Below are 10999 nucleotides of genomic sequence, written 5' to 3'. Positions count from 1 at the left end.
TAAAGATTTACACCCTTGGAAACCCTGTACAGGGTCGCTATGGGTCGGAACCGACTCGATGGCACTTAACAACAACAACAACAAATATACGGGTATATTGTTGTTGTTAAGTGCTGTTGAGTCGGTTCTGACTCATAGCGACCCTGTATAGGGTCTCCAAGGAGCAGCTGGTGGATTTGAACTGCCGACCTTGTGGCTCACAGTCCAGTCCATACATACACATATATAGTGCAATACTATTCAACTATATAATGTATATAATATGCAATGCTATTCTGTGATAAAATATATATAATAATAAGTTGTGGTGTGGCGCTATACTCACAGCACTGTACTACCTACCACAAGGTCGGTAGTTCAAACACACCAGCTGCTCCTTGGAAACCCTATAGAAGGTTGCAGTGAGTCGGAAACAACTCAACAGAACTTAACAACAACAACAACATACAAGAATAGGAAGGACTGGTGGTGCAATGGTTAAGCACTTTAGAACCCAATATCAGCTCTGTGCAAGAGAAGACCCGGAAATCTGCTCCCATAAAAATTACAGCTAAGGAAATCCTGGAGGACAGTTTCACTCTATCTTATAGGGTTGCTCTGAGTTGGAATTGACTTGCTGGCAGGCACATGACAACATGTATAAGTGTCTTCAAGGTTTAGGAATGCTACAACATGAATGAACCTCGAAAACATTATGCCAACGGGTAAAAAAAAGTCACAGAAACCATATATCATATGATTCTCTTTGTATGAAATGTCCAGAACAGGCAAATCTGTGGTTGCAGAAAGTAGATTGATGGTTGCCAAGGGCTAGAGATAATGACCTTGGGGACAGTGTCATGGGTCACCACTAGGAAAGCCAGGTTTATGTGGGATTCTGATTCCGAATCTACTTTGAATGACTAGAAATACCACCTTCTACCGCTCTGGGTCACAGCTGGGCAAGGAAGAGCCTAGTTAAGATTCAGAGAGCAGTCATCTTTCCCCTCCAAACACATACTGACACACTTGTCTCCTGCCCTGACTTGGTTTTCTCCCAACCAAAGAGGTGGCTCTGTAGGATAAGCACTGGACTGCAAACCACAAGGTTGGTCAGTTGAACCCACCAGTGGCTCCGTGGGACAAAGATGAGGAAGATTTACAGCCTGAGAAACCCTCTACAGGGTCACTATGAGTCAGAACTGACTCGATGGCACTTGCCAACAACCAAGGATGCAATATAAATTACTGGTTGAATTTACCAACTGTCTCTCCCATAAGCATTATGTCCTTGAGGACAGGGACTTTGCCTGTTCTGTCCTCTGATGTGCCCTCAGTCGGTGTTCAGTGGCTGTTTGTTGCGTGTATCACAGGGATCTGTTCTCCAGGACTTACTTTTCCGAGAAGACGAGGCATTTCTGAGCGTGCAGTTTCCCCTTCACATGTAGCTCCCAGTCCTAGGCCAGAGGAAAAGTGACAAAGAGAGAAGAGAATTCACCAGCAAGTGGAGGAGCACCATGGGGGAGCTGAGGGGTGAGTGCAGAGCCACCAGAGGCAGGGAGCACAGGGCACCGAGCACCAGCCTGCCCCACACTCTTCCTCCTTCCAGCCCAGGCTCCTCGCCCTGCTCCACTGGGCCTCATCTCCTATCCCACACCTTCTCAGGCAGAAGCCCAGACTCACAAGACAAACCCCCAACTCCTCTCCCAGTCCTATATCAGCCCAACCCCATTCCACTCTCTCTCTTTTCCTCCACAGAAACTCCATCCATTTCTCCATCTTGTGTGTGTGTGGGGGGGGGGGGGGCAGTGTTGGTGGGCTCACAGCGAGTATGAAGCCTTACAATAGGCTTATGAGAGACAAACCCCTGCCCGTATCAGATTGGGTAGAGTGATAAGGATGCACTTAGATGATGTGACCCACTGCAGTGTGACCTCCACGAAGCAGAGACTTATACACCCTCCAAACCAGATGAGAGCTGGAGGCAGAGGGACCCAGGGCCTTAGAGGGTCAGCTTCTAGGAAGGGTCTGACCCACATCTGCATCTGTATCCTGCCACATCCTAGCTAGGGGGTTCCTGGGCAAGTCATCCTATCTCTCTAGGCCTCAGCTTCCTCATCTTCCTTACAAGAACAATCATAGCCTCACTGCTGGCACACAGAAAGGGTTTTATATTTGTAAGCCATTAGAATGATTAGTACTTTGCCATATTTTATGGCCTCATCATTATGTCTATTGGGAAAACATTTACTGTCGGGGATGTTTGCTTGAAGGGGCCAAAAGCATTTTGCTACTGCTGGGAAGGTCTCATGAGGCTTTTATTTCCATTTCACAGATGGGGAAGCTAAGGCGCTGGAGTTCCCACATGAGAACTGCTCTCTTGCTTTTTTCCCTTTCAGATTCAATCAGGAACCACAGCTTCTAGGCAGAGCCCAGAGGAGAATCCCTCACCCAGGAGCCAGGAACTCTTCTCTAAAAGCAGTATGGGGTCTCTAGACCCCACTTGGCTTCAACTTTCTCATTGGCATAATGTGGGTAATGATCTCTTATGTAAAGGCCTTGATTAGCTTCTGAAATTCCCTTTGGTTCTAATAACTACTAATAATTCTGACTCTTGGTGACCCTATGTATGTCAGAGTAGAATGTTCCAGAGGGTTTTCAATGGCTGGTTTTTCAGAAGCAGATCACCATATCTTTCTTTCAAGGAGCCTCTGGGTGGACTTGACCCACCAAAGTTTTGGTTACAAGCTGAGTGCATTAACCATACCACCCAGGGACTCCTTGATTCTAACACCTATGTTTCAGTCCAGGGTCCAGATGACAAAATGCCGTTACTCAATCCCCAAATGTAACAGTTCCTCACTAGTGAGCAGAGAGCTAAGGCTCTTGCTGTGGTTCTTAGATTGTCTTGGACGACTCACCTTCAAGTCAAACACCTTCTTGTCGCAGATGCTACAGGTATGTGGCAGGTGGAGGGGGGGCACGCCATGAAAGTCATTCAGTTCTTGTGCCTGCAGGGGCCGCACAGACAGAACCGCTGGCTCCTCCTTGGCCCGTCGCCGGGCACCGCTGAAACCCGGTTTGCTGTTGGTAAGCCGGCCCCCGAAGGAAGGTGGGGTCCTGTCTGAGGTGGGCTCCTCGGGGTCGTACAACTCATAGGGCTGACTGAGGGGCGGAGTCCATAAACTGGAGCCTGCTGTAAGATCAGGCTTGCTTTGGCCAGATAATCCGTGGGCGCTCTCCCACTGGCTGTTTGTGCCCTGCAGCAGTGGGCCCACTTCACCTTTCAAGCCCCCTGCCTGCTCAATCAAAAGTCCACCTGACAGATGCGAACCTTGGGCGCTGGGCCCGTAGAAGTCTTTTGGGAAAGCAGTTTGGCCATCTTGCCCTGTGTGGTTATAGTTCCCCTCATAGTTCACACTGCCCGAGGTAGAGGCCGAGGCTGCCAGGAAGTTGTGCTGACCGTCTGTCTCAGAGCCATATGCCTGGCCAGAGCTGGCTTTACCGTATTCGTAGAATCCTGCGGTAGCAGGAGCGGGCCCAGACTTGCCAATACCCAAGAGGACAGCTGGCTGGGCAGGGGTCTGTGGCATGACCCCGCTGAAAGGATGCATCACCATGGCACTGGGGGGCTGGCTGGGAAGGTTCATAGAAGGCGCTGGGCCTCGGGTCTGGCCGGGGGATGAGAAGGCAATTGTGTTCGAGGGAAATCGGGCACTGGGCATGGTGGCAGCATGTTGGGGCACCCCAGTATGGCTGTGGGGGGCGCTGATGACAGATGGATGCCTCAGCTGGTTAAACAGGGGTTGGGACATGGCCACTTTGGAGAGTACCTGGTTCAGGACTGTGGCAGCGGCAGTGTTGTTGGTGACAGCTGTCTGTGCCAACTTCAGCCGGTGGAGGGTAAGCTGCGCTTGCAGTTGAGCCAGCTGGAGACTGGCAGGAGATGGAAGCAGAGGGTTCGGGTTACTGACCGAAAATGGGTTCTTGTCCAGGAGTTTGGCGGCACTGTGGGAAGACAAGGGTCTAGATGCAAAGCTGTTTCTCATCGAGGGGGACAAGGGACTGTTTCTTTGCTTACATGTGACCCTCCCACTACATCCAAGTGCATCTATAAAAACCTACACTCACACATACACACAAAAGTTTAAAAATAATATATGACAACATGTTCAATCTCACTGGTAATCAAAGAAATACAAATTAGAATAATGAGAAACAAATTTGCTTACAAAAATAGCAAATATGCTTAACAATAATAATACAGCATTCTGTTAGTAAGAGACAATAGAAAAGATGTAATGTCAACAAGAGTCTAAATTCATCCAGTTTGGCATTATGTGCTCACTATACTCATATTCTTTGACCCAATAATTCAATTCTACAAATCTATCCCAAGACAATGAGCTAAAATGCAAAACTTCCTCCTGAAAGATCTTTAATGCTACATTTACTTCAGAGCCCAAAGTTGAAAATCACAAATATCCAGTAACAATGACTTTAAACTGAATAAATTATGATAGAGCTATGTAATGAATTGTTAAATAACCATTTACTATTAATATTTACATTTTAATTTATTATGCAGTATTTAAAGCTTTCAAAAAATATAAAGCATCAACAAATAAATCCTTGTGTACCCAACACCCGACCTCAGAGAGAAATCATTCCATTGCCCTAAAACCCCTCTTGCTACCTGGCTCCCGACATTGCCAATGGTACAGTCTTGGATTTGGTAAAATCAGTGTTTACAAAAATACTTATTCACAACATAAGAAAATCCATATGCTCTAATGTTAAGTGAAGAAGAATTAAAAAAAAGCAGACTTCAAAATTGCAAAATGACTTGTACACATATGTGTGCCAAACACATTTTCATCCTTGTCCTCATTTCAAACCCCAAAGCAGCAAGAATTCTACTCCCTTCTATCCAGCCCTTAGATCAACTCGTACAGACAGTACCAAAAAATATTACAAGTGAAGACTCTAAATGTGAGGTCTTCGGGGGCAGTGAGCTCTCCCAGAATCTTCGTACATGTGATCTTTGTTGGTTGGTCATGGTATTTTCTGGACCAGTAACAGGACACATAGTCTGGAAAGGGGGCAGCCTTCTCAGAAAGTCTGGGTCACCTGGTTACCACCATCAGAGCTTTTTGGTGAAACCATGTTCTCTGGGTCTTTCACTCCCTTCTGGGGAGTGGGTGCCATCAGGAAGTATGACTTGGATGCTGATGAGCTGGGATTCCTAGGTCATTTCATTGGGAAGATTGGGGCAGAATGTTTGAAACTGCCTATCTGTGAAAGGGCGGGGATCTACAAAGCTGGGATATTTTAGACAAGTTTTCCGTTGCCTCAGACTCTGCTCAGTGGCCACCCAACAGCCGTGAAACCCAGAGGAAAGAGGCTGGGGGGTGGGGGTGGGGGTACGGAAGAGCAAGAGACCCACACATGAAAAAAGTATGTGGCACTGCACACCTCTTTCGTTTCTAAGGAGCTTTGAGAAACAAGAGCTTCTGTTTCAACTGCAATCTTTATATTGGTCCGAATGCAGTGGGAATCAGGAGGAGATAGGGGGTAGGTGGTGCTCCATGCTACTGTGTGCTCCATGATTAAACTATGCTATCTCGTTTGATCTCTCCATCCGTCCTCATGGGGGTAGATGATTTTCATGCCAGTTTTATAGGGCAAGAACCTAAATTCACCCAGCTTAGGTGCCCTGTTTACACTCACTCACTGTTGCTGAATACAAACCTGGGACCCAAACTGTACTTTGAAAAGAGGAGGATGGGCACAAAGTAGCTAAAATTTGCACTTCTCAGTCCTCCTCCAACCCTTCTTCACTGTTTTGTTGAAAGTGAATTCCCAGAAGCTCAGGCACACCCACATTCAAATACAAAATACATTTCAGAGCCAGGAGAAATGGCTTCGTGTTGGCCTTTCCCATCCGTGTGAAAAATCAAGAATTTACTATGTGTTGTTTAAAAACACACCATCTCCACCCAGTTAGCAAGCAGCCCTGCTGTGCTCCAGTGGCAGAGAGGGCTGGCTACTTTTTAAGACACGGGGAGTGGGGACGGTTAGGTGCTGATGGTCCAGGTAGTTACAGACCCTTTCTGCTCTAGGAAGTTGTGCTTGTTGCAGCCAAGTCTTGGAGGCCCCAGTGTGGCCCAGGCACAAATCATGGCAGCAGCAGAGTTTGGGAGAAAACGAAAAGAAGTGGAGGACGGTAAAGAGTCTGGTGATAGAATTCGATTTGTGTAGTATTAAGTAGCTGAGCTTCAGAAGTGCAATTAAGCTTCGGCTCAAAACTCTGTCCACACAGGGCCAACCAGGTTTGTCCACAATGGCAGTCTGTTCTGGCTAACAAGGCGATAATGAGGTGCCAGCTTGGTTTTCATGACCATAGTAAGACAAGGTTGGTTTTGTTTGACCCAGAGAAGTCAGCTGTATTTTCTAAAATTGTGTTCTGGGCTGGAGGGAGCTCTGGCTGGTGATTCCTTTGCCTCTGAAGTGACATGAGAGGAAGAGCAATCTTTCCAAGTAGGAAAGCCAACCCTCTGGACATTTCGAAGTCAGCCACGGGGAATCAGAGTCTTCAGCGTGCGGCCCAGGTTACAGGACTTTGCTGATTCAGGTTCAGAACGAAAACAGAAGACTGGCCAGATTTGCTTTTCTGACTTCAGCTATTCCTAGCAAATTCTTGTCGTCTCAACTCTAATTAACCTCAGATACAAGTGATTTCACATGAATCACCAGACCTGGATACCTCTTTTGAGCCAAAGACATTTAGATAAGAAAAAGACATACCGTCCTATATTAAGAAGAGAAAAGGTGTTAAAATTCTTGGCCTGCAAGAGTAATAACCTGAAATGTGTGTACAGAATGATCATATTTCTGAACTCTAAACTGGGGTACATGACCTGTCCATCTGATACCCCTGAGGGCTAGTACTGACGGTGTCTTCTTGTCTTCCCATTTACCTTGGTTTGTCACCATTACATCACTTAGCACATCCTGCCTGGTGTTAAAAATACTTGCTTATGTGCCCTTCTCCTCCACTTAGACAGAAACGCCACAAGGGGAGGGAGGATGTCTTGGAGATTTTCTGGCACGCTGTAGGCATTTAGTAACTGCCATGAACAGAATATGGTGGCTTTGAGGAGATGTGTGGATCTGTAGATAAAAAGCTCTTAAGCAATTCAAAAAGGAGAATCTGAGAACACTCCAAAAACAAATATACGCTGTTGTGTACAGCTAAACAGGCACACATGTACCAAGGTACCACCTAGGGAACTGCCTACTTACTATCCTCCATTCCACAGCAGGTATCCCAGCAAACGGTTCTCCCTATTCAACCCTGGGTTTTAATGTTGACTAGATCATCCTTGTGGCAAAATGAATAATGGCCCCTCCAAAGATGTTCACGTTTTAATTCCTGCAGCCTGTGAATGAATATGTTACCTATCAGGGTAGACAGGACTTTGCAGGCATGATTAAATTAATAATTTTGAGATGGAGAGATTATCCTGAATTCATGGTGTGGGCCCAATGTAATCCCAAGAGTCCTTCTAAGGAGGACAGCAGCAGAAGAATCAGAGTCAGGAGGGAGGAAGAGTTTGCTGCTGGCTTTGAAGACAGAGGAAGTGGTCCCCAGCCAAGGAAGGCAAGCAGTCTCTAAAAGTTAGATCAGGCAAGGAAACAGATTCTCCTCTAGAGCCTTCAGAAGAACCAGCTTTGCTGACACCTAAACTTAGCCCAGTGACTCTGATTTTGGACTTCTGACTTCCAGAACTTAAGGTAACAAAATCTGTTTTCGTAAAGCCACTAAATTTGTGTAATTTGTTACAGGAGCCACAGGAAACTAACACAAGCCTCTGGGACAATTCAATGCAAAAGCAACTTCCACACAGAGACGCAGTAGTGGGTGTGGGATGTTGATTGGATCTTGCTGGTATGAGTTCATCCTCCTGCGTTCTTGAGAGGCACACTTCATTCTGGACTCTCTGGGAACTTAGTCAAGAGCTAATCGGACATGAGTGAAAAAAACCAGAGATCCCTTCCTTTTTAATATCTGCTTAAAAAAAAAAAAATTAAACCCAGCTGCAACAATGACAACCTGGAATAACTTAGAATTGCAAGTGTTTGGTGGGTCAACTCAGTCACTTTGGTGGGCCATTATTCATTCTACCACAGGGCTCCTACTACCTGTTAACATAGAGAGAAAGTGACCTGCCCAAAGTCACATAAGCCACATGGTGGCAAAACACTAATTAGAACCTGAACCATAGATTTCAACCTCAACATAAAGGAAATAAAACCCCACACAACTGGACCAATAAGCAACATCATAGTAAATGGAAATAAAAAAATCAAGTTGTCAATGAATTCATATTACTTGGATCCATAATCAACGCCTATGGAAGCAGCCGTAAAGAAATCAAAGGACGTATTGCATTAGGCAAGTCTGCACACAAGACCACTTTAAAGTGTTGAAGAGCAAAGATGTCACTTTGAGGAGGAAGGTGTAGCTGACCCAAGCCATGCATGGTATCACCTGATAAACAGGCAAATGCTGGACAATGAACAAGAAGACCAAAGAAGAATTGATGCCTTTGAATTATAGTGGTAGTGAAGAATATTGAGTAATGACACAGACTGCCAGAGGAATGAACAAATCTGTCTTGGAAGAAGTACAGCCAGAATGCTCCTTTCAGGAACTAGCATGGTGAGACTTCATCTCTCATTCTTTGGACATGTTCTCAGGAGGGACCAGTCCCTGGAGAAGGACATCATGTTTGGTTAAGTAGAGGGTCAGCAAAAAAAAAAAAAGAAAGACCCTCAATGAGACAGATTGCCACAGTGGCTTCAACACTGGGTTTACACACAGCAACGATTGTGAGCTGATACAGGACTGGGCAGTGGTTCCTTTTGTTGGACACATCACAGGGTCACTATGAATCAGAAGCAACTCGACAACACCGAACAACAATAGATCCTCCAATCCAGCTTTCACTATCCTACAGAACAGCCTTGGCTTCCAAAAACCTTAACTAAACCCAAAATGATCTATCTCATCACAAAATCATCATCTTCACTCATATTTATTTGTGGGTTTCCCCTCAGTTCAGAGACATATTAAGTATCTTTGATATGCATGGCCCTCGGCTGAGCCCTGGAGAAATGCGGAGATGTAGCCCCTTTCTGGAATGTCCGTAAGCTCCAGAGGTGAAGACAGGAATTCCCCCTTGTCTGGGGAACGTGGGAGGTGGCAAAGCTCTGTGCGCCTGCTGCAGCCCCTCTTCTAAACATGTGCATCTGTACAGTACACAGGCAACGTGAAACCTCAGAGCTGGGGAGGAGAGGAAGGAGAGAGTGACATGGAGACTTGGGTGTTGGAGCACAGAGCTGAATAGCTGTTAACAGGACCATGGTGCGGACAGACCCACGTTTGCAGAAGGAACAGTCAGCACAGCCATGGGATTCAGCCAGGCCTCTGGAAGACTCGAGGCCCCCATTAATGGCCAAGGTTTCATTTCTGAGCCATTAATGGCTGCAAAGAATTCACAGGGCATAATGAGATTTAAAACTCCACTGCCTTGCTTGCTTTAAAAGGTTTTAATTAAATAATGTATTTAATTAGAATGGTATTTCATCCAAGAATTTAAAAAATGAAATATAACATAAGGGAGAATGGGTTCTCCTTATGTTACTATGAGAATTAGGGATCAAGATGAAAACTGTTTCTAATGGTTTAATTCAGTTGTGTCGAAAGGATGTGAAACATATTTTCCTCACCAGGATAGCATGGCAGCTGTCCTGCCCAGGGAATGTTCAGTATTTGTCCCACAGCCCTTTCACATTTTATCCTGAGTCCCAAATAGGATGCAATGATGAATTAGTATTTGGGAACAAGGAATGAGGCAAAGTGTCCTCAATTCAAGTCAGGATGCTGGAAATGTAGCAATTTTTGTTGTGTAATCCATCATATTCTGAAATGAAGCCGGCATCCAAGCTAAGGCGGGGACTGTACATGACCAGAGTCCCTGGGTGGTACAAACAGTTAACGTGCTTGGTTGCTAACCAAGAGGTTCAAGTCCACCCAGAGGTAGCACAGGAGAAAGTCCTGGCGAGCTTCTTACGAAAACAAATCAGCCATTGAAAACCCTATGGAGCTGTTCTACTCTGCCACACATGCGGTCATGGCAACTGGTGCAGTTAGTTTTGTGGGGCATCTGCCCTAAAGGGGTCCCACTGCACAGTCCTGAGTTTATTCATTCAGCTGACATGCAGTGAGTGTCTATTCCGAGCCGGGCAAAGTTGCTGGGTGGTGGGAACCCAAAGCTATTAAAAGAGAAACTGTCCTGAGACAGCAGGGGAGGCCAATGAAAGTCAGGTGATGAACACACAGTGATAGGCAGAGGTAAGCACATGAGGAAGTGGTTCAAGCCTCAACGTCTCAGGAAAATGTAACAAATGAAAGAAAAGGCTCTTGAAGGACTGTCTCTGAACTCGACGTCTATGCTGAGGAATTAAGCTGCAGAGGCAAAGCTACTTTCCGTGGGTGGCTGCTATCGGATGAGTTGAGGTCAGAGGCCTCAGTTTCCGTCTGCCCCTTACTGGGTGTGACACCGGGGGAAAGTCACTTCATCTTTCCCAGCCTTAGAATGTTTTCATCTGCAAAATGGGTATAACAGCACCCAGACACAGCTAGTCACAACTCCACATCCCCTGGGTCACTCCCTGAGATTTCCATTAGAGTCATCAGGAAAGAGACCCTGGCTCAATCAACCACCCCTTCAGGAGAGCCTGCTGGAGAGCAAAGCAACCCAGAAAACTGGAGGAAGGGCTGCGGTCGCAGCTCCCGACTAGACTCACCTGAGAGCTACCCTGTGTAATTGGAAGACATACATCCAGAATGCTCCTTAGAAGCCAGAACAGTGAGAGTCTGTCCCTCATACGTCAGACACGTTGTCAGGACATCATGCTTGGTAAAGTGGAGGGTCAGCGGAAAAGAGGAAGA

General features: G+C 46.1%; 1 protein-coding gene across 1 annotated transcript in view; it reads right to left on the bottom strand.

The window, feature by feature from the left end:
- RBM20 (RNA binding motif protein 20) overlaps positions 1-10999 on the bottom strand; it is a 271185-nt gene that overhangs the window by 81167 nt on the left and 179019 nt on the right. Inside the window, exons 5-6 of the mRNA XM_006831482.1 lie at positions 2901-3987; positions 1375-1436 (exon numbers count right to left, since the gene is read on the bottom strand). Of these exons, the coding sequence (XP_006831545.1) occupies positions 1375-1436; positions 2901-3987 (1149 nt within the window). The remainder of the gene's footprint in view (positions 1-1374; positions 1437-2900; positions 3988-10999) is intronic.

This window comes from Chrysochloris asiatica, unplaced genomic scaffold (genome assembly GCF_000296735.1).
Source record: "Chrysochloris asiatica unplaced genomic scaffold, ChrAsi1.0 scaffold00003, whole genome shotgun sequence".
Classification (NCBI taxonomy): Eukaryota; Metazoa; Chordata; class Mammalia; order Afrosoricida; family Chrysochloridae; genus Chrysochloris; species Chrysochloris asiatica.
Note: the sequence above shows the minus strand (reverse complement) of the source record. Positions and strands in the feature narration are given on the sequence as shown.